The following is a 26,294-nucleotide window of genomic DNA, read 5'->3' on the forward strand; positions in this document are numbered from 1 at the left end:
TCTGTTGCCGAATTGTACATTCCAAGCACTTAGTACGGTGCTCTGCACATAGTAAGCGCTCAAGAAATCCTATTGAATGAATGAATGGACTGTAAGCTCCTTGTGGGCAGGGAACCAGTCTACCAACTATGTTGAATCGTACTCTCCCAAATCCTTCGTACAGTGCTCCTCAATTCATTCTTTCATTCATTTGTATTTATTGAGCGCTTACTGTGTGCAGAGCACTGTACTGAGCGCTTGGAATGTACAATTCGGCAACAGATAGAGACAATCCCTGCCCAACAGTGGGCTCACAGTCTAAAAGGGGATCAATAACTATGATGGGTGGATTGATTCACTTCTGACCCAGCTGGCTGTTTTGGCAGCAAAGTGGAATTCATTCCTCTTTGAGAGGATCCTTCCCCTAAGGCCTTGTTGATTCGACTCATTCATTCATTCATTCATTCATTCAGTGGTATTTATTGAGCGCCTACTAGGTGCAGAGCACTATACTAAGTGCTTGGAATGTACAATTCGGCAACAGAAAGAGACGGTCCCTGCCCAACTCCCCTCATTATTCATTCAGTCGTATTTATTGATCGCCCACCGTGTGTAGAATATTGTACTAAGTGCTTGGGAGAGTTCGATAGAACAATAAACAGACACATTCCCGGCCCAAAACAAGCTTCCAATCTGGGGTTGGTGTGGGGGCCACAGCCTCCGACAGCCACAGGAAGTCAGCATAGACTCCCCAAGGATTTCCTGAATAGTCTCAGACTGCAGAGCCCTCAGCGAACCCTGGGGGGCTCGAACTGGGGAGCATCCCCCGATCCCCGCCTTCCCTTTTCCCTCCCTCCGCACCCCCAGCCCAACCTCCAAAAACCCCAGAGCGGCCCAGGACGGCCCTCTCTGTGTTTTCCAGTCCGGGGCCCGGAACAGTCCGTTTCGGCCGGAGGGAGCGGACACAGAGGCGAGGGAGGCCAATCGGTCAATCAGTCAGCGTTATTTTTCCGGGGCGCTTTCTGCATGCAGAGCACTGTCCTCAGCGCTTGGGAAACTACAAAACAACAGAGCCGACAGACACGTCCCCTGCCCACAAGGAGCTTACCGTCTGCTGGGTGGGGACGGACATTAAAGTAGGTTAGGGAGAGGCTCATTTTGGGTGGGGAATGTCTGGTATGTTGTAATAATAATAACTATGGTATTTATTAAGCTCTTACTATGTACCAGGAACTACACTAAGCGCTGGGGCACATACAAGCAAAGGGGGTTGAACACAGTCACAGTCTCAATCCCCATTTTACAAATGAGGTAACTGAGGCCCAGAGAAGTGACCTGCCCAAGGCCACATAGACAGGTGGTGGAGTGGGATTAGAACCCATGACCTTCTGACTCCCAGGCCCGGGCTCTGTCCACTACACCATACTGCTTCGATATGTACTCTCCCAAGTGCTCTGCACACTGTGCTCAATAAATAGGAGTGATTGATTGGTTGATTAGGGAGAGGGGACATAAGAGAGGGTAAGGATATTAATGAAGTGTTGTGATGCTGGGGTGAGAATCAGAGTGCTGAAGAAGTGCACGGTTGACAATGCAGAGGCGAGGGTGGCTGGGGGAGGAACGCGCGGCTAGACCCCCTCCACCCCCGACCTCTCCTCCGCAGCCTCGAAAGTAATTTCCAACCCTGCCAACATCTGTTGGCCCGTTCTCCTTTCTCCCAAGAGTGAGGTAAAAGAATTTGCATTTGTGATGGCCCACTTGGGGTGATTAAAGGTAGTCACCCCGAGCAAGTTTCTATCTGGTCTCCCCCTCAAGCCCGGCGGGTGGTGTGTAATGCAGATCAGTGGTTATCACTCCCCACTGGCCCGAGGGGAGAGGGAGAGGACGAGGGAGGAGGAGGAGGAGGGGGACAGGCTGGATCCGTGACAGAGAGGGGTCAGTCAGAGAGGAAATCAGCATGGCTTCATCCCCCGCTCCCGGCCCGTAGCTCGAATTTGTTTATATTGGTGTCTGTCTCCTCCTCCAGACTGTAAACTCATTGTGGGCAGGGATTGGGTCTCCCCAGCACTTCGTACAGGGCTCTGCACACGGTAAGCGCTCAGTAACTACGACTGACCTACCGACGTGACTCGGAGTTGGAGGCCCTGGATGCTAATCCTGGCTCTTGCCTCTTGCCTACTGGGTGACCTTGGGCAGGTCCCGTAACTTCTCTTCCCTTCAGTTTCCTCATCTATAAAGTGGGAATTCAATACCTGTTCTCCCTCCCCCTCAGAGCCCCAGGCGGGGCAAGGGGAGGTCATCGGTGACCTCGCATCGGTGACCTCGCAGAGGGTCATTTCCATGACGTGAAGGGGGCAGAAGCCCGACGAGAGGGGTTCAGGGTGAGAATCGGAGGAGAGGAAGTGGAGGCGGCCGGGGTAGACAACTGGCTGAAGGAGTTTGGAGGGGAATGGTAGGAGGGAGCCGTCGGGTCAAGGGAGGGTTTTTTAGGCTAGCCGATGCAAGAACATGTTTGAAAGTATGGAAGAAGTGAATGCTTGAAGATGGCAGTCAGGGAGAGGACGGCGAGGGGGGCAAACGTTTTGAAACGAGAAGGGATGGAGTCGGAGGCAGAGGTGGAGAGGGATGGATTTTGAGGGGAGGCAGGCGATAATAATAATGTTGGCATTTGTTAAGCGCTTACTCTGTGCCAAGCACTGTTCTAAGCACTAGAGTAGATACGTCATCAGGTTGTCCCACGTGGGGTTCACAGTCTTCATCCCCATTTTACAGATGAGGGAACTGAGGCACCGAGAAGTAAAGCGACTTGTCCAAAGTCACGCTGCCGACAGGTGGCAGAGCCGGGATTAGAACCCACGACCTCTGACTCCTAAGCCCGGGCTCTTTCCATTCGAAGGCGATCTCCTTTGAGATCCTGCTGGGAAAGATGGGGGAGTCAAAAAAAGGGGTGGGAAGAGGGAGGAACTGAAAAGGAGCAGAGGTGATTTTAGGGAGATCACGCCTGTTGGTTTCAGTTTATCAGTGAACTAGGAGGCCCGGTCATCAGGGGCAAGAGATCGGCAGGGCTGAGTGGGGGAGGATGGAGGCGGGAGCGGAGACGGGAGATTCGAGGGATTTAAACGTCTAGAACATCCGGCGTGGGCAGTGGGCGTGGGAGTCAAGAAGGATGGAGAAGTCCTGTTGCTGACAAGCGAGGGGCAGAGTTAAAGCAAGAGGGATGAAGGTGAGATGGAAGAGGTCGGTTTTCTGGGTTTCCTCCAGCAGCGCCCTGCAGCTCGAGCACGAGAGCGGAGGAAGCAGGCTGTGGAGGGGATCCAGGGCTGTGGGTTAGGTGGTATGAGATCGACGGAGGGACAGGGGAGCGAGTTCAGTGGCGAGGATGGAGTTGAGAGTGTGGGTTTGTGCGATAAGAGAAGGAGGTATAGGGGTGGGACGTGACGGCTTTGGAAAATGGGAAGAGGTTGAGGGATCGGATGTCTCTTTGGGGAAATAGGATGGGTTTTGGAGGTCGGGGGAGAAGGCAGGTGAGGGGGTCGTGGTCGGATACAGGGATCTCCGAGTTGGTGAGGGTGGAGATTGGGCGGTGATTGGATAAGATGAGATGGCGCTTGTGTCCAAGCTGGCGAGTGGGTGAGGTGGAACCAGTGGTCAGTGGAGTTGAGGAGTGCGGGGAAGCGGCAGCAGAAAGGTCGTCAGGGACACTGAAGTCCCCGAAGATCCATGTGAATGTTCCGGGAATTCTGGAATGTTCCATCCTCTGTCTCACAAGCCCACGAGCTTGGCATTACCTCCAACTCATCTCTCCCATTCAGTCAGCCTATTCGATGGCCAAATCCTGTCAGTTCTATCATCCCAATAGCTCCAGAAGCCTCCAGGGACTCGTCACGTTTTCCTCAACTACTGCATCCAGCTGCTCGCCGGCCTCCCTGCTTCCTCGCCTTAGCCTCTCTCCAATCCACACTTGACTCTGCTCCGTGGATCATCTTTCCTAAAAAGACTTAAGGCCGTGTTTCCGCCCTCCTCAGGAACCTCCAGTGGTTGTCCATCCACCTGCACGTCAAACAGAAACTCCTCACCGTTGGCTTTAGGGCACTCAGTCACGCTCTCCCTCCTACCTTACCTTGCTGATCTCCTACTACAATAATAATAGTAATGATGGCATTTATTTAAAAAAGTTGGTATTTTGTTAAGCGCTTACTATGTGCCGAGCACTGTTCTAAGCGCTGGGGTAGATACAGGGTAATCAGGTTGTCCCACGTGAGGCTCACAGTCTTCATCCCCATTTTCCAGATGAGGGAACTGAGACACAGAGAAGTGACTTGCCCTCAGTCACACAGCTGACAAGTGACAGAGCCAGGATTCGAACCCATGACCTCTGACTCCCAAGCCCGGGCTCTTGCCACTGAGCCACGCTGCTTCTCTATAAGCGCTTACTATGTGCAAAGCACCGTTCTGAGTGCTGGGCCAGCTCACACACACCACTCCTCTCACGCCAACGTACTCTCTCACGCCCTCCCTCCTGCCTAGAACTCTCTTCTCCTTCACATCCAACACACTCCTACTGGCCTCTGCAGTCCCGAGTGTTTAGCAGAGTGCTGTGCACATTGGAAGCACTCAATAAATACCATTGATTGATTCCAATCGCTTAATAGAGTGCTCTGTACACAGTAAACTGTAAGCTCCTCGAACCCGTACTCTCCCAAGTGCTCAGTACAGTGCCCAGTACAGAGTGAACGCACGGGTCTGGGAGTCAGAAGTACCTGGGTTCTAATCCCGGCTCCGCTACCTGTGTGACCTTGAGCGAGTCACTTAACTTCTCTGAGCCTCAGTTACCTCATCTGTAATAATGGGGATTGAGACTGGGAGCCCCCTGTGGGTCCACCTGATGACCTTGTATCTACCCCAGCGCTTAGAACAGTGCTTAGCACATAGCGATTAACAAATACCATCAGCTTCATTATTGTTATTATTATTACGAGGCAGAGGATGGAACATTCCAGAATGTCTGGAACATTCACATGGATCTTCGGGGACTTCAGTGTTCCGGGCGGTGAGATAGGCGGGATTTGAGACACAATGAGAAGGTTAGTATTAGAGAAGCAAAGCGTGCGGACAGGGTTGGGATAGGAGAGGAGCGAGGTGAAGTAGGAGGGGGCGAGGGGATGAACGGCTTCAAAGCTGGTGGCGAGGAGTTTTTCTCTGATGCAGAGGTGGATGGCCAACCACTGGAATTTTTTTGAGGATTGGGGTGGCACATCCTGAACATTTTGTAGGAAAATGATGGGCAGCAGAGTGAAGTATGGACTGGTGTTGGGAGAGGCAGGAGGCTGGGAGGTCAGCAAGGAGGCTGATGCAGTAATCCAGGCCAGATAGGATGAGTGATTATAATAGTAATAATAGTGGTATTTGTTAAGTGCTTACTATCCGCCAGACACTGTACTAAGCGCTGGGGTGGATACAAGCAGATCAGGTTGGACACAGTCCCTGTCCCACGTGGGGCTCACGGTCTCAATCCCCATTTTCCAGATGAGATTAACTGAGGTCCAAAGAACTGAAGTGACCTGCCCAAGGTCACGCAGCGGACAAGTGATGGAGCCAGGATTAGAACCCATGACCTTCTGAGTCCCAGGCCCGGGCTTTAGCCACTAGGCCATGTGCTCTGCACCCACAGAGCTATAAGCTCCTTTAGGGCAGGGATTGTGTGTACTAACTCCATTGTCCTCGTCCAAGTGCTCAGTATAGTGCACAGTAGACTGTAAACTCTTTGAGGGCGAGGTCATGTCTGTCTAATAATAACGATCATGGTATTTGTTAAGCTCTTACTATGTGCCAAACACTGTTCTAAGTGCTGGGGTAATATAATAATAATGATGGTATTTAAGTGCTTATTATGTGTGAAGCACTGTTCTCTGCGTTGGGGGGGGATACAAGGTGGTCCCATGTGGGGCTCACAGTCTTAATTCCCATTTTACAGATGAGGGAACTGAGGCACAGTTAAGTGATTTGCCCAAAGTCACCCAGCTGACGAGTGGCGGAGCGGGGATTAGAACCCCCGACCTCTGACTCCCAAGCCCGGGCTCTTTCCACCGAGCCACGCTGAACCCACGACCTCTGACTCCCAAGCCCGGGCTCTTTCCACTAAACCACGGTGCTTCTCTAACCACCTCATTGTCCTCTCCCAGGCACCAAGTCCTCAGTGGGTACTATCGACCAGTTGACTTAGTAAAAATAATGATGGTCTTCATTAAGTCCTTAGTATGATGCCGTGTACTGTGCTGATCCCTGGGACAGATACAAGATAATCAGATGAGACAGAATCTCTGTCCCACCTGATCTTCTTGCCAGACCCAACGGCCCCTACTCCATCCTAATCCTCCTCCGCCTCTCAGCTGCCTCCGACACCGTGGCCCACCCCCTTCTCCTGGAAACGTTATCCAACCTCGGCTTCCCCGATTCTGTCCTGTCCCGGGACGGACTGTTCTTCTCTTATCTCGGGCCGCTCCTTCTCAGTCTCCTTCGTGGGCTCCTCCTGTGCCTCCCACCCTCGCACTGTGGGGGTCCCTCATGGCTCGGTTCTGGGCCCCCTTCTCTTCTCCATCTACACCCACTCCCTCAGAGAACTCATTCGCACACGTGGCTTCAACTATTCATTCCATCGAATTTATTGAGCGCTGGGTGCAAAGCACTGTACCGAGCACTTGGGAGAGTACACTATAACAACAGACAGACACATTCCTGCCCACAGTGAGCTCACAGTCTAGAAGGGGAGACAGATATTAATATATGTAAATAGATAAATACATTATAGATTATACATAGGTGCTGTGGGAATGGGAGGGAGGATGAATGAAGGAGGAAGTCAGAGTGGCACAGAAGGGAGTGGGAGAAGAGGAGAGGAGGTTTTAGTCAGGGAAGCCTTCTTGGAGGAGATGGGCCTGGACGGATGATCCCCCCTGCCCCCCACGCCCAGAGCGCTTCCTCATCCCCCTCCCCACGGGCCGGCCCTCCTCAGTGCATTCCCATCCGACCCCTCCCCACTCCTTCACTCCCCCCACCCCCTCTCCCCTGCCCTGTCATACTTTCCCAAGCGCTTAGTACAGTGCTCTGCACACAGTAAGCACTTAATAAATATGATTGAATGAATGAATCCTGTCCCAGCGCCACCCCTCAGCCCCCTCCCCCTCTACTGGCTCCCACCACCTCACTCCAGTCCTTTTCTCCCACTCTTATTGTCCCCACCCACGGCCCCCTCCCCACAGCCTCAGCCAGGCGCGGCCTGTGGATCCCCTGCTCCGTCACGGGGAAGCTCCCCTTCATCCTTGACCTGTTCCCGTCTCAGTCCCTCCTCCTCCTCGCCATCGCCGAAACCGGGCTCTCCCCAGACGACGGAGTCTCCCCTGCCGCTCTCTCCGGAGGGGGACTCACTGGAAAAAGGGGGAGAAGGTGGCTTCCTTCTCGATCCCCCTTCCTTCTGGGTTCTTTCCACTGAGCCACGCTGAACCCCCAACCTCTGACTCCCGAGCCCATGCTCTTTCCACTAGACCAACGGTGCTTCTCTGACTACCTCATCGATGGCTTTCGCACCATCCCGCCTCCCCCATCCCTCTCTTTCCCTTCCTTCCAAGCCCAACTCATCCGCCTCTACTACCCACTCCGATTACTAGTCCCGGTCATCTACCAGTCCCAGCTCCCACCTCCAACCTTCTGAACCATTTTGATGCCTTTCTCACATTCCTTCCCTCCTTCTCCATCCCTACGTCGATCCTTGGGGACTTCAGGAGCTATGCGGATGATCCCGATGATCTTTCCACTGTCCACCTCTTCTCACTCGTTTATTCTAGTGACCTCCTGCTCCATCCCACCTCACACGCTCACCAATTTGGGCACTCACATGATCTCGTCATCTCCAGGAATTGTTCAGTCTCTTACCCTCACCAAGTCTGAAATTCCTCTATCTGACCACAGCCTCCTCACCTGTTCACTTTCCCGTACACCCACCCCCCAAACACCCATTTCCCCCAATATTTTTGCCCACGGAGGCCTCCGTTCTTTCAACCCTCTCCAGTATTCGACAACCATCCTTCCCCATTTGGTCTCTATACTCAAACTACCTTCTCCTCAGGCACAGATCGACACATTCAACACCACCCTCTCCACTGAATAATAATAATGCGGGTATTTGTTAAGCCCTTACTATGTGCCAAGCACTGTTCTAAGCGCTGGGGTAGATACCGGGTAATCAGGTTGTCCCACATGAGGTTCACACTTTTAATCCCCTTTTTACAGATGAGGTAACTGAGGCCCAGGGAAGTTAAGTGACTTGCCCTACGTGACACAGCAGACGGGTGGCGGAGGCAGGATTAGAACCCACGTGCTCTGACTCCCAAGCCTGTGCTCTTTCCACTAAGTCACTGCTTTCCTCCCTGCCCCTCCACAGGTCTCTTACCACTAACCCACAGCCCTGCATCCTCTCCTGTGCCCGAGCTGTGGAATGCTGTTGGAGGAAATCCACACATCTCTCTGACCTTGTTCACCTGAAATTCATTCTTCTCTGCTTCACTCAGGCCCTCTCAGCTGCCCGACAACAATATTTCTCTTTCCTCATTCACTCCCAAACCCACTGCCCCCGCTAGCTGTTCCAGAAGTTTAACTCTGTTCTCAAACCTCCTGTCCCCCCACCCTCACCATCTCTATGCCTCAGTTAATTCATCTTTAAAATGGGGCTTAAGACCGTGAGCCCCACGTGGGACAACCTGCTCACCTTGTATCCCCCTTGCGCTTAGAACAGTGCTTTGCACATAGAAAGCGCTTAACAAATACTATCATCATCACTATTATTATTATCTCTTTCCTCTAATGATCTGGCTACATACTTCATCAGCAAAATTGACAGCATCAGGCGTCATCTCCCTAAAATCTCCCCTGCGCCTCTCCAATTCACCCTCCTCTTCCACCGTCTTCGGCTCTCCCTACGTTCCCTGCGGTAACTCAAGGTGGAATCTCCCTCCTCCTCTCTAAACCTACCCGTCCGCCTGTGCTTCTGACCCCCATCCCCTCATACTGTTTTAAAACTCGCCCCCTTCCGTCTTGACCGCCCTCTTCAACCGTTTGCCTTCTAACGGCTTCTTCCCCGCCGCTTTCAAACGCGCTCATGTCTCTCCTACCCGAAAAAAAACCCTCCCTCGATCCCACGGCTCCCTCCAGCTGTCACCCCATCTCCCTCCTACCGTTTCTCTCCAAACTTCTTGAGAGAGTTTTTAACCCCTCTGTCTCCACTTCCTCTCCTCCAGTTCGCTCCTACATCCCGTCAAATCTGATTTGTGCCCCCTTCACTCCACAACGACAACTATCTCTAAGGTACCCAGTGGCCTTCTTCTCGCCAAATCTGACAGCTTCTACTCCATCCTCATCCTCCTGGACCTCTCAGTTGCTTTTGATACTGTGGACCCCACCCCCTTCTCGAAACTCTATCCAACCTTGGCTTCACTGACCCTTTCCTCTCTTGGTTCTCCTCCTATCTCCCTGCCCACTCCTTCTCAGTTTCTTTGGCGGGCTTCTTCTCCTCCTCCCACCCTCTGACATTGGGGCTCCCTCCGAGCTCAGTTCTGGGTCCCCTTCTCTTCTCCCTCAAAACCCACTTTCTCAGAGAACTCATTCGCCTCTACAGCTTCGACTCCCACCTCTGTGCAGTTGATTCCCAAATCTCCATCTCCAGTCCTGATCTCTCTCCTCTCTGCAGTCTTGCGCTTCCTCCTGCTTTCAAGACCTCTCTACTCGGATGTCCCGCTGACTCCACAAATTAAACATGTCCAAAACTGAACTCCTTATCTTCCCACCCAAACCCTGTTCCCCCCGTCTTTCGCATCACTGTAGACAGCACCACTATCCTATCTCACATGCCCATAACCTTGGCATGGTCCTCCACTTATCTCACTCATTCCACCCACGTAATCAATGTCACCAAATCCTGTCACTTCTACCTTCCCAACATTGCTTAAATCCACCCTTTCCTCTCCATCCAAACTGCTACCAAGCTGATAAGAGCACTTGTCCTATCCCACTTTTTCTAACGCGTCTGCCTCCTCTCTGACCTCCCGGCCTCCTGTCTCTCCTCACTCCAATCCATACTTCACTCTGCTGCACAAATCATTTGTCAACAGAATTGTTCGGTTCATGTCTCCCCACTTCTCAAGAACCTCCAACCTCCACATCAAACAGAAACTCCTCCCCATCGGCTTTAAAAGACTCAATAAACTCGCCCCCGCCTACCCCACCTCACTAATCTCCTCCTCCGGCCCATCCCGCACACTCTTCTCTAGCACCAGCTCTCTCACTCTATCCCAGTCTCATCTATCTCACCGCCAACCCCTTTCCCACATCCTCTCCCTTAGCCTGGAACTCCTTCCCGCCCCATGTAAAATAAAAAATTATGGTATTTGTTAAGCGCTTACTATGTGCAAAGCGCTGTTCTAAGCACTGGAGTTGATACAAGGTAATCAGGTTGTCCTCCGTGGGGCTCACAGTCTTGATCCCCATTTTACAGATGAGGTAACTGAGGCACAGAGAGTTAAGTAACTTGCCCAAAGTCACACAGCTGACAAGTGGCGGAGCCGTGATTAGAATCCACGACCTCTGACTCCAAGCCCGGGCTCTTTCCACTAAGCCACGCTGCTTCCCTAATATAGGCCAGACCCCTACTGTCTCTCCACCTTCAAAGCATGACTAAGGTCACATCTCCTCCAAGAGGCCTTCCCCGATGAAGCCCTCTTTTTCCGGGCTCACTCTCCATTCTCCGTCGTCTGTGCACCTCGATCTGCGACCCCTGGACATCTGCTATTCGCCCCATCCCCATCCCCACAGCGTTTACGCACATATCTTTAAATTGCATATTATAAATTATTTAATCGTATTAACGCCTGTCTCCCCCTGAAGACTTGTAAGCTCATTACGGGCAGGGAACGTGTCTGCTAATTCTATTGTATTGTCCTCTCCCAAGCGCTTAGTACAGTGCTCTGCATATAGTAAGCACTTAATAAGTGCAGTTGATTGATTGAAGATTCCCAAATCTCCATCTCTCCCTCTGCAGTCTCACATTTCCTCCTGGCTTCAGAACATCTTGACTTGGATGTCCCATTTGAATCCTGGCTCCCTTTGATTTTCTCCCTTTGTTATGCTAGGCTTCTTCTGGGCCCTCAGTAAATCCGAGCAACCGGATTGATTTTGCTCACCTCCCGTTGTTATTGTTTAGCATCTCATTAGCACTAGGTATGTGCTCGGGGGTTCATTTGGCAGACGGGCTGACGGGATATTTGCCACCATTTGCCAGCTCATCCTCCCAGAGAAAGAGGCAGGGGAAGCAACGGGAAGTGCCCCGATCTGGGAGTCAGAGGACCTGGGTTCTAATGCTGGCTCCCCCACGTGTCTCCTGTGTGACCCTGGGCAAGTCACTTCGCTTCTCTGTGCTTCAGTTATCTGCAAAAGGCGGATTAAGACTGTGAGCCCCACGTGGGTCAGGGACTGTGTCCAGCCTGATTACTTTGTATCCATCCCAGCGCTTAGTACAGTGCCTGGTGCATAGTAAGGGCTTAACAAATGCCATCGCTCTCCCTGGTCCCTTCCAGCTCCCAGGCTCTAAGGTGTGGTTGGGGTCGGGGTGGAGGGAGGGTGGTGAGGTGAGGGGTAAATCAGGGAAGGCCTCCTGGAGGAGATGGGGCTTTTTAGTAGGACTTGTGAATCTAGAAAGCCTTTATGGTTTCCCAGAGCTGAAGTTGCAGCTCAGTGATGTTGAGATGGGGGAGGGTGTGTGTGTGTGTGCGTGTGTGTGAGAGAGAGAGGAAGAAAGGAAGGAAGGAAGAAAAGAAAGGAAAAAAAGAAAGGAAAGAAAGATATTCCTGACTTTGGGGTGGGGCAGCTCCCTGGCTCGTCTGTTGCTTGAGGGAGAATTAGCGTGGCCCAGTGCATAGAGCCCAGGCCCGGGAGTCAGATGAACCTGGGTTCTAATCCTGTCTCCACCACTTGTCTGCTAGCCTTGGGCAAATCGCTTAACTTCCTTAGTTACCTTATCTGTAAAATGGGGATGAAGACTGTGAGCCTCATGTAGGACAGGGATTTATATCCACCCCAGTGCTTAGAACAGTGCCTGGAAAATGGTAAGTGCTTACCAAAACCCACAGTTATTATTGTTATTAATAATAATAATAAGCATTGGTGCAGGATTACAGCCTTCCTTCACTCCGTTGAGATGGTACCGTTTGTTAAAAAAGCAGCCGTGATCCAGACTTTCATTCCATCACGGGCTGACCTTCTGTTATTAGCACAATTTTCCAAGCAGCTTAAATTGCCAGGATTGGTCCACAGACCACCCCTATTTACTGAATTTAAAGATAGTCGATTAAGTGGAAAGAGCCTGGGCTTCGGAGTCAGAGGTCCTGGGTTCGACTCTCGGCTCTGCCACTTGTCAGCAGTGTGACTGTGGGCAAGTCACCTCACTTCTCTGGGCCTCAGTTACCTCATCTGTAAAATGGGGATTAACCGTGAGCCTCACGTGGGACAACCTGATGACCCTGTATCTCCCCCCAGCGCTTAGAACAGTGCTCTGCACATAGTAAGCGCTTAACAAATACCAACATTATTATTATATTGAGCCCCCGAAGCGAGACAGGTACTGTGCCCAACTCGAGCTTTGAACAGTGCCTGATACATACTAAGCACTTCAATTCCTTAAAAAAGAGATAAAAAGAATCAGAACCCGGGGTCCTGGGGTCTCGCCTGAGCCTCGGTGCCTGGCTTCAAAATTCAGTGGAGCTCTCGTCTCTGGCCTTGTGGGCCCCTGCTCGGGCCCCGGGATCCTTCGCCGCGCTGCCCTGGTGGGGAGGTGGCGGCGGGGGAATCCGCCCGGCCGGGGAGGGTCTCGTTTGGGAGGAGGGTCTCGTTTGGGAGGAGGTAGGTAGGGAGCGATCTTAGGCCCGTAGGAAGCGGAGGCTTTTTCCGGCCAAGGAGGCGGAAGGACCCGTTGTTGACTGCGGCTGGCTCCGTCTCGTTGCGTTGCAGTTTCTGGCCCCGAAAGAGAAGGCGGCGGTGGCGGAGGCGGCCGTGGGCGAGGACGGCGGAGACGTGGACGATCTGGTGACCGGCGGGAGCCCCCGCCGACGGCCCGGAGGGAGGGAGGGAGGGAGGGAAGGCCGGCCACGGAGTCGTCATCCCACCCCACTCCACCCCACCAGCCGGCAGTCCCCGGCACGCTAGCGCTCCGACACCCAGGCACGCGGGCACACGCTCCATTCGTTCATTCAGTCGTATTTATTGAACGCTTACCGTGTGCAAAGCACTGTATTAAGCACTATGGAGAACTTCTCTCTGCTTCAGTTCCCTCATCTGTAAAATGGGGATGAAGACTGTGAGCCCCACGTGGGACAACCTGATTACCCTGTATCTACCCCAGCGCTTAGAACAGTGCTCGGTTCATAGTAAGCGCTTAACAGATACCAACATTATTATTACAAGAGAACGATAGAGAAAGCCACATTCCCTGCCCACAACAAGCTTACCCTCACCCCCGCCAGCACACAGCTCCTAAGAGGTCACAGGAAGTGGAGAAGCAGCGCGGCTTAGGTGATAGAGCCCGGGCCTGGGATCAGAAGGACCTGGGTTCCGATCCTGGCTTTACCACTTCTCTGCTGTATGACCTTGGGCAAGTCATTTCACTTCTCTGGGCCTCACTTTCCTCATGTGGAAAACGGGAATTAAGACCGTGAGCCCCATGTGAGACAGGGACTGCGTCCAACCAGATTTGCTTTGTATCCACCCCAGTGCTTAGTACGGTGCCTGGCATGTAGTAAGCTCTTAACAAGTGCCACAATTATCATTATTATTATTAGAAAGGCGATGGGAGCGCTCAATGCAGCCGGCACTGCTCCTGGGGTCCCAGGGGAGCAGCGGTCAGGATTTATGAAAGCGGGGAGAGCTCCTCAATCACTGGTTTGTATTCATTCAATAGTATTTATTGAGCGCTTACTATGTGCAGAGCACTGTACTAAGCGCTTGGGATGAACAAGTCGGCAACAGATAGAGACGGTCCCTGCCGTTTGACGGGCTTACGGTCTAATCGGGGATTGAGCACTTTCTGTGTGCAGAGCCTTTTACTAAGTGCTCAGGAAAGTCATTAGAACACAGTTGGTAATAATAATGATGATATTTGTTAGCGCTTACTATATGCCAAGCACTGTTCCAAGCGCTGGGGGAGATACCAGGTAATCAGGTTGTCCCACGTGGGGCTCCCAGTAAAAATCCCCGTTTTCCAGATGAGGCAACTGAGGCCCAGAGAAGTGAAGCGTGTTGCCCAAGGTCACACGTTTGAAAGTGGCGGAGCCGGGATTAGAACCCACGACCTCTGACTCCCAAGCCCGGGCTCTTTCCATTAAGCCACGCTGCTCCTCTGTGGTAGGCACATTCCCTGCCCACAAGGAGCTTCTGGTCGAGAACTGTCCCTGACTACTCCCTCTTCTCTCTTGCAGCTGGACATGATGTGAAGGCTCCCGGCTGGAGTCCCGGCGGCCCGAGGGATGCCCCGAGGCCTGCTTGGAGTTGGGGGGGGCGGCTGTGGGTCGGGGGGAGGGGAGGCAAGCGGCAGGGGAGACCTTCTCCCCTCACCGGCCTCCCAGAACCCATCCGGGGTCAGGACACCGAGCAGTGGCTTCCGAAGGGGCCGCCGTCTGAAGAATGAAACAGACGGGCCGCCCCGTCCCCCCCCCCCGCTCCGTCCCCACCCACGCCCCACCCTGATCGTGGAGCGGACGTGGATCCACCCACGCACATAAAGAGAGAGAAAGAAGCAACGTCACTTTGGTGCCTCGGTCATTAGCCTTTCCGCCGTTCGAGTCCTTCCCGGTGACTCGGGCGACATCTTCGCCTCGGCCGGCGGACGGAGAGGGCACGAGACCTCCCGGCGGGGCCGGCGTCACTCTGGACGGCCCGGATCTTAGCTGGGCTGTCTGCCGTCGCCCGCCCCCAGCTCCAGTCTGAAATTGCGTTTGCCCCGCCCCCGCCCTCTGCCCCAAAGGAAAGGGTACCGGATGCCTTCTGCGCATCCAGCCTCCCTCCACCGAGGCCGGTGCCGTTTCCCGGGGCCCGTCTCCCCGCGCCCTTCCGGGAGGTCCCGGCAACTCCCTCTCCGAGCACGTGCCGCCCGCCGGGCTGGACTTTGGCCGTTGACACGTCCCCGCCCTCAGAGAGTCTCGCGTGGGCGCAAAGCCCCTGATTGCCGGGCCACCAATCCGCTTCTTCATCCGGTCAGTGGTCACCGCCACCAGAGTCCAATCTCACTGGCGGGGCAGGCCAGGACCCTCCCTCTTGGGTCCGGTGCCATCGCTTGGCTGTTGTCTGGGCCCTCAATTAATGAATTAATTTAATGATGGTATCTGTTAAGCTCTTACTATGTGCCAAGCACTGTTCTAAGCTCTAGGGGAGAAACAAGCTAATCAGGTTGTCCCATCTGGGCCTCATAGTCTTAATCCCCGTTTTACAGGTGAGGTCACTGAGGCACAGAAAAGTGAAGTCACACAGCTGACAAGTGGCGGAGCCGGGATTGGAACCCACCACCTCCGCCTCTCAAGCCCGGGCTTTTGCCACTAAGCGAGTGCCGGGCTGAGGTGAGGTGTCGGATTGGAGCCCGGGGTTCCCCCCGCCACGCGGCTGAGAGCTGGAGAGGGGGAGGGGAAGGAGGTGCCGGAGAGGGGCGGGACCCCCGTTGGACTGCAGAGCACAGGGGGTGGACCCCGGGTCCCTCCAGAGTGGGGGAGAGCGCTGGGGAGGGCCGGACTGCAGAGGGAACGGAGCGGCTCCCTCCACCGCGGATCTGAACTCAGGACGGTGGGAGGGGAAGGAGGTGCCCCGCCGCTCAACTCCAGAATGTGTAGGGAGGTGAGGAAAACGGGGGCGGAACCCGGGCTCCGATGGAGCTGGGGGAGGGGGAGCGGGGGATCCCCACGACAGCGGCGGCCCGAGCTCTCCGTGGGGGTTCCCGAGCCCACCCTCGCTCCCGTCCACCCCCCAGCCCCAGGGCCACCCTCCCTCGCCACCACTCTCCCGCTTCCTGGACCTCGGAGGGGCTGGCGCTAGATTGTGTAAACTCACCGTAGGCAGCGAATGGGTCAGTCGGATTGTTCTATTGTCCTGGATCCCGGCCAGAGAGAGATGCTAATAATAATGTTGGTATTTGTTAAGCGCTTACTATGTGCAGAGCACTGTTGTAAGCGCTGGGGTAGATACAGGGTGATCGGGTCGTCCCACGTGAGGCTCACAGTTAATCCCCATTTTACAGATGAGGTGACTGAGGCCCAGAGAAGTGAAGTGACTTGCCCACAGTCACCCAGCTGACAAGTGGCAGAGCCGGAATTCGAACCCATGACCTCTGACTCCCAAGCCCGGGCTCTTGCCCCTGAGCTGGGGAAGGGGGAGGACCGGGAGGCTGTGGCTCCCCCAGAACCAGGGCAGAGGGCCTCCGGGGTGGCCCGAGGGGTGGGGGCGAGGGGCTCGGGGGTCCCCTGGGACACGGGCAGAGGTCTCCAGGGTGGCGGGAGCCAATCAGTCAGTTGTATTTATTGAGTGCTTGTTGTGCAGAGCGCTGTACTAAGCGTTTGGGAAAGTACAACAGTAAACGGTGAAATTCCCTGCTCACAACGAGCTCACGGTCTAAAGGTGGGGAGAACGGTCATTCATCCATTCAATTGTATATATATTGAGGGCTTACTGTGTGCAGAGCACTGTAGTAAGCGCTTGGCAAGTACAATACAGCAATAGAGAGAGACAGTCCCTGCCCGCGACAGGCTTACACCCGTGGCCCAACTGGGTGCCGGGTGGGATGGTCTTCCCACGGATGCGGACCCCATGACGGCGAATGTCCCCCAACCTCGGTCCCGCCCACCCGGGACCAACCACCTCCCAGGGGCATCCCCGGGGGGGTCCCGGCTGGGGCTCAGGGGGCCTCTCGGTTCTGATCCGCCTGTCCGGCCAGCTCCGTTCCCCGGGATGCCGCAGTCCCCCGTGCCCACGGTTGGGTGTCGGGGAGCCGGGAGGCGGGCCTGGGGCGGGGAGGAGGGGGCGCGACAGCCTGGCTGATGCCTCCCCATCCCGGGGGCTCTGCCCGCCTGGGGGTGGGCCCGACTTCTCTGGGGCGGCGCCTTTGCCTGGGGATGGGGGCGAGGGCTCTGCCTGGGGCCAGGCCCAGCTTCCCTGGGGACGGGGTGGGGGGGCTCTGCCTCGGGGTGGGCCCGGCTTCTCCGGGGCGGGGGCTCTGCCTGGTCACAGAGGAGGGGCTCTGCTTGGGGATGGACCCGGCTTCTCTGGAACCGGGCCCAGCTTCACCGATCTCTAACAATATAACGGACACGTGAACAACCCCTCTTTTCCTCTTCTCCCACTCCCGTCTGCGTCGCCCTGACTTGCTCTCTTTATTCATTTATTCCGTCATTTACTGTGTGCAGAGCACTGTACTAAGCGCTTGGAGAGTACAATTCAGCAGAAGAGACAATCGCTGCCCACAGTTTGCTCAGTCTAGATGGGGGGAGACAGACATTGTTACAAGTAAACAGGCATCGATATAAATCGATAAAATGACAGATATGTACATAAGTGGCGTGGCGCGGGAAAGAGCAAAGGGAGCGAGTCGGGGTGACGCAGAAGGGAGGGGGAGATGAGGAAAAGCGGGGCTTAGTCGGGAAGGCCTCTTGGAGGAGATGGGCCTTCAGTAGGGCTTTGAGAAAGGGGATAGAGTCGTCGTCTGACTCTATGAATGTCCATCTCCCCTTCAAATAATAATAATAAGAATAATGTTGGTATTTGTTAAGCGCTTACTATGTGCCGAGCACTGTTCTAAACGCTGGGGTAGACACAGGGGAATCAGGTTGTCCCACGTGGGGCTCACAGTCTTGATCCCCATTTTACAGATGAGGTAACCGAGGCACCGAGAAGTGAAGTGACTCGCCCAAAGTCACACAGCTGACAAGTGGCCGAGCCGGGATTCGAACCCATGATCTCTGACTCCAGAGCCCGTGCCCTTTCCACTGAGCCACGCTGCTTCTCTAGACCGTAAGCTCGTTGTGGGCAGTGAATGCATCTGTCATATTTTTACATCGTAGGCTCCCAAGCGTTTAGCGCAGGGCTCTACACGCAGTAAGAGCTCCATAAATACAACCGACTGCTCACGAGGAGCTTACAGTGTAGAGGCTCTCCCCACCACTTTCCGGTCAGTCCCCAGATGGGGGGGCTGGTGGCCGGGAGGGGCTCGGCGGCCAGCAGACTCCTCTCCAGACCTGGCCCGCAGCCAGCCCCGGGAGCCGGATAAAAAATGAGTCGACTATCCCCGGGCTGGACCGCCGACAGACCCACCATCTGCTGCCGCCGGGATTAATTAAAACCGGACCTGACCGCGGCGGGGCCCGGAAACCGATCACTCAGTGGCGTCCTCCCGCTGGCCGCGGACTCCTCGGGCTGACGGGGAGAGGGACGGGCCTCTCGGGACCCGTGCCGTGGAGGAGAAGCTGCCAGGCCAGCACCGCCATCCCCCTCTGCCCACGCTCTCCTGGCACAACCCACGCCCGCCCTGCGTGAAACCTCCTTCAAGGCAGGAATCGTGTCGATCCACTCCATAGTGGACAGGTCACTTCTCTGGGCCTCGGTTACCTCTTCTGTAAAATGGGGATTAAGAGTGTGAGCCCTGTGTGAGACAGGGACAACCTGACTAATTTAAATCTACCCCAGAGCTTAGAACAGTGCGTGGCACATAGTACGTGCTTAACAAGTACCATAATAATAATTATTATTATTATAATAAACTCCGGCCCAGCCTCAGAACTTCCCAGGGGGTGTCTAGCCGGCCAGGTACTCTGCGGAAGGGGAGATCCGAGGCCCACACCCCTCACGGGAGCCGGGATGTGTCAGGCCACGATGGGAGACGGCCAGATGATGTCATGCGGCACCCGTGTGACGTCACTCGTTGCAGGCAGAGAACGGGTCCGTTTATTGTTCTGTTGAACTCTCTCAAGTGCTTAGTTCAGTGTTCTGCCCACAGTAAGCGCTCAATAAATACCACTGAATAAACGAACATCACTCTGTGGGATGAATTGGGGTTTTTCAGATTCAAGTCAACACCTTTAACCCTAACCCCAACCCTATCCCATCTCCTGCCCTGGGCCGCAGAGTCCCCCCCACGCACCCTCCCCACACTGTTCAGTCGTATTTATTGAGCGCTTACCGTGGGCAGAGCACTGTACTAAGTCCTTGAGAGAGTACAGCTGGTATAGTGAATGAATCATGGGCTTGGGAGTCAGAAGATCATGGGTTTTAATCCCGATTCTGCCACTTGTCCGCTGTGTGACTTTGGGCAAGTCACTTTACTTCTCTGTCCCTCAGTTACCTCATCTGTAAAATGGGGATGGAAACTGTGAACCCCCAGTGGGACTGGCTCTGTGTCCTACCCGATTTGCTTGTATCCACCCCAGCACTTAGTACAGTACCTGCCACGTAGTAAATGCTTAACAAATGCCACAATTATTATTATTAATAACAGACACATTCCCGTTCCCTAGCCACAGCGAGTTTCCACCCACCCCATGCCCCGACGCCAAACCCCTCTTCGGTCTGGTGAGCAGGTGATGATCCCGGCTCAGTCTGTCGTGAGCCGGTCCCCGGGCCTTGTCCCCTCGTCCCCGGCGGGCCCTCGCCACCGCCTCCGGCACGCTGCTCTCCACCTAGGGCCTCATCCTAGAGTGCCCATCCCGGGGGGTCTCATTCTGGGGGTCTCGATCCCAGAGGGAGGCCTTATTGTTACTGTTGCCTTATTGTACATTCCAAGAGCTTAGTACAGTGCTCTGCACCCAGTAAGCACTCAATAAATACGATTGAATGAATTCTGGTATTTGTTAAGCGCTTACTGTGTGCCAAGCACTGGTCTAAGTGCTGAATAATAATTTCGGTATTTGTTAAGCGCTTACTGTGTGGCAGGCACTGTACCAAGCGCTGGGGTGGATATAAACAAACCGGGTTGGACACAGTCCCTGCCCCACGTAGGGCTTACAGTCTCCATCCCCATTTTCCAGATGAGGAATCTGAGGCCCAGAGAAGTGAAGTGACTTGCCCAAGGTCACGCACACAACAGACAAGTGGCTTAGCTGGGATTAGAACTCAGGACCGTCTGACTCCTAGGCCCAGGCTCTATCCACTACACCATATATGCCAGGCACTGTAGTAATAACAAAGTTATCTGTTAAGCGCTTACTATGTGCAGAGCACTGTTCTAAGCGCTAGGGTATATACAGGGTAATCAGGTTGTCCCATGTGAGGCTCACAATCTTAATCCCCATTTTACAGATGAGGTAACTGAGGCACAGAGAAGTTAAGTGACTTGTTCACAGTCACAGCTGACAAGTGGCAGAGCCGGGATTCGAACCCATGATCTCTGACTCCCAAGCCCGGGCTCTTTCCACTGAGCCACGCTGTTTCTCTAACTAAACACTGGGATGGATACAAACAAAACAGGTTGGACACAGTCCCGGTCCCACGCGGGGCTCCCAGTCGCAATCCCCATTTGACCGATGAGGTCACTGAGACCCAGAGCAGTGAAGGGACTTGTCCGCGGTCACACAGCGGACAAGTGACGGAGTCGAGATTAGAACCCACGAGTCTCTGACTTAACCTGTCCTGTGTTCTATCCACTACGCCGTGCTGCGGCACCCGACCACCCCTCCGGACCCTCTCCCCGCGTCCCCTGACGAAGAGGGGGGTCCGGGCAGTTCCCCGCTGCCCTTGGGGTCTGAGGAAGGAGAAGGGCGGGGCAGGCAGAGAGAGGGAGGACAAAAGCTCCCCAAGTTTAAATAAGTGGAGCTAGTCAAAGATTCCTTCGTTTTGGAGGGTGGGGAAGCAGAGGATCTCGGTAAAAATGAAGCTCGAGATGTCGGCCAAGTGCACGCAGAGGGAGAGGAGGGTGAGATTGCTCATACCTAGGGTCCTCTTGAGGTGGGCGCCGTCTTGAATGTCTCAAGAGGTCATTTTGAAGGGATCAGAGACGTTATGCCATCCCTGCTGCACAGAGATGGGGAGGGACAGGCATCGAATGAATACCCATTTTACAGAGGAGGAAACCAAGGTGTAGAGAAGTGAAGCGACTTGCCTAAATTCACGGAGCAGGCAAGTGGTGGAGCTGGGATTCGAACCCAGGTGCTTTCGACTCCCAGCCCTGGGCGCTTTCCATTAATCCACGCCGCTTCTCGAGATAGACCAAAGAAAAGAAATATTCTGACCGAAAAAAAGTTGTGTTTGTTTTTCTTAAAAAAAAGAGGGAAAAAATCAGATTTGATATTATGGTTTCCAGAAGGAGAGGGGAGGCAGAAGTGTGGTCGGTTCCATGACAGACTGCCATATTTTGGGGTATGACATGCTAAGTAAGCGCTATCAGTCAATCAACCAATCAATAGTATTTATTGAGTGCTTACTATGTGCAGAGCACCGCACTAAATGCTTGGGGGAGGACAAAATCCTTCAAGATGATCTGACAAACGAGCGGTTTCTAGAAACTCTTGATCGATCGTCTTCGGAGTTGAAAGGACGGAGTTTCGCCCCCATCTGAGCGGTTCGGGGGGGCAGAGGTAGGAAGAGGGAGGCGGAAGGTTTCTCCGGAAGTGCATCTGAGCACCTCAGGACGATGGGAGAATGGGGTGTTAGTATCCATTCTCCTGAAAGAATAAATCTCGTGGAATTTCTGGTTTGGAGCTTGGTTTCTTGGAGAAAAGTTTTGAAAGATCATTGTTGGCTCATGGGTCAATTGGCCAAAGGGACCTACACATACACACTCACACTCTCTTACTCTCTCTCTCTCTCTCTCACTGTCTCATATCTGTCTCACTGTCTCCCCTTGCCTTGTTCACCCTTTTTCATCTTTCTACCCCCTCTCTCTCTTCCTCTCTTTCCCTCTGTCTCGCCATCTCTGCTCTCCATCATACTCTCTTTCCCTCTCCATCTCACTATCTCCTGATCTTTCTCTTTCACTCTGTCTCACTGTCTCTTGCTCACTATCATGCTGTTTCCCTCTCTGCCTCACTCTCTTGCTCTCCATCATTCTCTCTTTCCCTCACTGTCTCATTGTCTCTTTCTCTCTGTCTCTTTCCCTCTCTGTCTCACTATCTCTTGCTCACTCTCATTCTCTTTCCCTCTCCATCTCACTGTCTCTCATTCTTTCCCTCTCTGTCCCAGTGTGTCCATTGTGTCTCTGTCTCACGCTACCTTTCTCTGTGATATGCTCACTCTTCGTTTCCTTCCCGCCTCTGTCATAGTCCCTGTCTCTCTGCCACTCGTAGGCCTGGTGGACTCATTCAATCATTTATTTATTGCTTACTGTGTACAGAGCACTGTACTAAGCACTTGGAGGAGTACGATAGGACAGAGGTAGTAGACACATTCCTTACCCACAGCAAGGTCCCAGTCTAGAGGGGCATACAGACAATATAAACCCCACCTCCACCATTCCTGCTCTGGTCTCAGGAAAGGTTTGTGGTTTCCCGGCACTCAGAAGACTCGGAATTCGGCCGTCAGATGAGAAGAAGAGGGAGAGAGGAGGTCATTCTCTGGCTGACTGGATGGAGGGGGACGGAGGTAGGAGAGACTGGATATTGGTGGACTGCTTGGGGGAGAGGGGGTTGGGGAGGAGGCAGATCCTTGTCGCCATGGAGTAGATGCCACCAGACACTGGGCTGCTTCTTACCAGCTGCTGTGATAACTCTAATAATAATAATGATGATTCTTAAGTGCTTACTATGTGTCAAGCACTGTTCCAAGCACTGGAGTAGATACAAATTAATCAGCTTGGACACAGTCCCTATCCCACATGGGGCTCACACTCTTAATTCCCATTTTACAGATGAGGTAATTGAGGCCCAGTAAAGTGAAGTTACTTGCCCAAGGTCACACAGCAGACAAGTGGAGGAGCTGGGATTAGAACCCAGGTCCTTTTAACTTCCAAATCTGTGCTCTAGCCACTAAGCCACAATGCTTCTGTATAGGAGGGGACAATCTAGCTGAAGTGTCCCTCCCTCTTCAGTACCCTGAGTCACAAAGAGGAGGTGGGGCAGGTGTTGCCAGGGGCCAACAGGCAGGGGGGTTTACCCTTCCTCCTCCTCCTCGGCTTCTCCTTCCTTTCCCTTTCCTCCTCCTCCTCCTTCTCTTCTTCCTTCCCTGTCCTCCTCCTTCCTTTCCTTTTTTTCCTCCTCTTCCCCTTCCTTTCCCCCTCCTCCTCCCTCTCTTTCCCTTCCTCTTCCCTTTTTCCTCCTTCTCTTCACCTTTCTTTCCCCTTCCTCCTCCCTTTCCCTCCCTCCTCCTTCTCTTCCCCTTTCCCCATCCTCCTCTTCCCTTTTCTTTCCCCTTCCTCCTTCTCTTCCCCTTCCTTTCCTTTTCTTCCTCTTCCTGCCCTCCCTTTCCTTTTCCTCCTCTTCCTGCCCTCCCTTTCCTTTTCCTCCTCTTCCTGCCCTTCCTGTTCCACCACCTCCTCGACACCCTGAACCTCTAGGCCCAACAAAATGGCCACTTCCCCCGCCCCCCCCCCGCCCCCCAGCTAACTTTTAACCCAGAGTTTCCAGCTGTGTGATGTGGTACATCAAATCTCCATCTCCATCCCTGTTCTCTCCCCCTCTCTGCAGTCTTGCATTTCCTCCCGCTTTCAAGACATCTGTACTTGGATGTCCTCCCGTCACCTCAAACTTAATATGGTTAAGACTGAATTTATCTTCCCACCCTGTCCTCCATCGTACCTTCCCGTCACTGTTGACAGCACCATCATCTTCCCTGTTTCGCAAGCCTATAACCTTGGCATTGTCCTTTACTCCTCTCTCATTCAACCCACATATTCCATCCATCCATCCATTCATTCATTCATTCATTCAATAGTATTGATTGAGCGCTTACTGTGTGCAAAGCACTGTTCTAACATTTGGGAGAGTACATTATAACAATAAACAGACACATTCCTGCCCACAACGAGCTCACAGTCTAGAGGAGGAGACAGATATTAATAAGCCACCACAAAATCCTGTCAGTTCTACCTTCACAACGTTGCTAAAAGCCACCCCTTCCTCTCCATCCAAATGGCTACCACATTAATGCAAGCACTTATCCTATCTTGCCTTGATGACTGCATCAGCCTCCTTGCTGCCCTCCCTGCCTCCTGTCTCTCCCCACTCCAGTCCATAGTCCATTCTGCTGCCCAAATCATTTTCCTTCAAAAACGTTCAGACCATGTCTCCTCACTCCTCAAGAAACTCCAGCGGTTGCCCATCCACTTTGCCTCAAACAGAAACTCCTCACCTTTGGCTTTAAAGTACTCAATCCCCTTGCCTCCTCCTACCGCACCTCTCAGTTCTCCTACTCCAACCCTGCCCGCACATGTTGCTCCTCTAATGCTCACCTCCTCACTGTACCTCAATCTTGCCGATCTCGCCCCCGACCTCTTGCCCATGTCCTGCCTCTGGCCTGGAACACCCTCCCTCCTCATAATAGGTGGACAATGACTCTCCCCCACTTCAAAGCCTTATTGAAGGCCCATCCCTCCCTCCTCCCCTTTCTTCCCACTCCCTTCTGCATCCCCCTGACTTGCTCCCTTCATTCATCCTGACCCCACAGCGCTAATGTATAGATCTTTCATTTACTTATATATATTAATTTCTGCCTTCCCCTCTAAATTGTGAGCTCGTTGCGGGGAATGTGCTTGCTGGTTGTTGCATGGTAGTCTCCCAAGCGCTTAGTACAGTGCTTTGCACACACTAAGTGCTCAATAAATACGATCGAATAAATGAATGTGGTAACGTCAACCCAGGTTTGACCTTTGACCCTAGAGAACATGTCTACCAATTCTGTTCCATTGTACCTTCCAAAGTCCTTAGTACAAAGTTCTGCACATGGTAAGTGCTCAATTTTTTTATTGTATATGTTAAGGGCTTACTATGAGCCAGGCCCAGAAATGAGCATTGGGGAAGATTCAATATAATCAGGTGGGACCCAGTCCCTATCACATAGCAGAATCCTCATTTTACAGGTGAGGGAACTGAGGCATGGAAAAGTGAAGCGATCTGCCCAAGGTTGCACGGCAAATGGTGGAACCAGAATTAGAACCCAGGCCCTTTTGACTCCCAGGCCCGGCATCTAACCACTAGGCCACGCTGTCTCAGATCCAACAGGCCAAACTCCAGGTCCCGGTTTAGCTGTTTGAGCCCCACACAGACTCCCCAAACTCCACGGACTGTCTCTCTTTATGATGATGGTGTGGCTTAAGCGCTTACCATCTGCCAAGCACTGTTCTAAGCTCTAGGGGAGCTACAAGGTAATCAGGTTGTCCCACCTGGAGCTCACAGTCTTCATCCCCATTTTACAGATTAGGTCACTGAGGAACAGAGAAGTGAAGTGACTTGCTCAAAGTCAGACAGCTGACAAGTGGCAAAGCCGAGATTGGAACCCATGACCTCTGACTCCCAAGCCCGGGCTCTTTCCACTGAGCCGAGCTGCTTCGCTGAATTGTACTTTCCAAGCGCTTAGAACAATACTCTGCACACAGTAAGTGCTCAGTAAATACAATCGAATGAATGAAAGAATGAATGAATTGAATATTCCTGCCTGGTGGGCTGGTGGGGCTGAGTGGGGGGATCGTCAGGGATGAAGAGGAGCACGTGTGTGCTTTCCCAATGGAACAGGATACTGACAGTAGGGAAAGAAATTTTATTTTCAAGCTTTTAAGAGAATATTACAAACAACGGAGAGTTAAAAAAACCCTAAAAACTATTTAAAAAAGTAGTTGACAGTGTCCCCTGATTACCCACCCGGGACTCGGCTTTTGTGCATCCAACAGGAAACTCCTCTCGGCACCAACGGGCTCGCGTCCTGGGGTGGCGGGTCCAGAGAACTGGACTTTTGGGGGGGACGCCCCCTCCCACCTTACGCTCCGAGCCCTGGCTAACGGGGTGATCCGGTGGGGTCGGGGGGTCGGGGAGAGGACAAGGTGCAGGCCTGTTAGGTTTGTAGAATTCCCTCCCCGATCTTCCCTTCTTGACCTCCCGTCCTGCCTCCCGGGCCAGACGGATACTTTTCGAGGGGACGGTACGGGGCTGGGTTTGTGCCTCTCCGTCGGTGCCGGGGACGGGGGAACAGGCCGGGAGGGGGTCCCCGGCGGCCCCTCTCCCGGAGATCGGGGTCCCGGTCGCTGGTGCCACCGTCGGGGACTGCGTCGGGACTGTGCTCGAGAGGCCCACCGGGAATCCGAGATGCCGTCAGCCGGGTCATCTAAA

The 26,294-nt window shown here is 53.5% G+C and overlaps 1 protein-coding gene across 2 annotated transcripts in view; it reads left to right on the forward strand.

Moving 5' to 3' along the window:
• Window positions 1-14,818, forward strand: part of XRCC5 (X-ray repair cross complementing 5) — a 78,557-nt gene extending 63,739 nt beyond the window's left edge. For both annotated transcript variants that reach the window (XM_029073001.1, XM_029073006.1), the window contains exons 20-21: window positions 13,030-13,104; window positions 14,493-14,818. In XM_029073001.1, the coding sequence (XP_028928834.1) occupies window positions 13,030-13,104; window positions 14,493-14,507 (90 nt within the window). In that variant the 3' untranslated portion in view covers window positions 14,508-14,818. The remainder of the gene's footprint in view (window positions 1-13,029; window positions 13,105-14,492) is intronic.
• Window positions 14,819-26,294: the final 11,476 nt, after the last annotated feature.

This window comes from Ornithorhynchus anatinus, chromosome 1, assembly GCF_004115215.2.
Source record: "Ornithorhynchus anatinus isolate Pmale09 chromosome 1, mOrnAna1.pri.v4, whole genome shotgun sequence".
In the NCBI taxonomy this organism is placed as follows: domain Eukaryota; kingdom Metazoa; phylum Chordata; class Mammalia; order Monotremata; family Ornithorhynchidae; genus Ornithorhynchus; species Ornithorhynchus anatinus.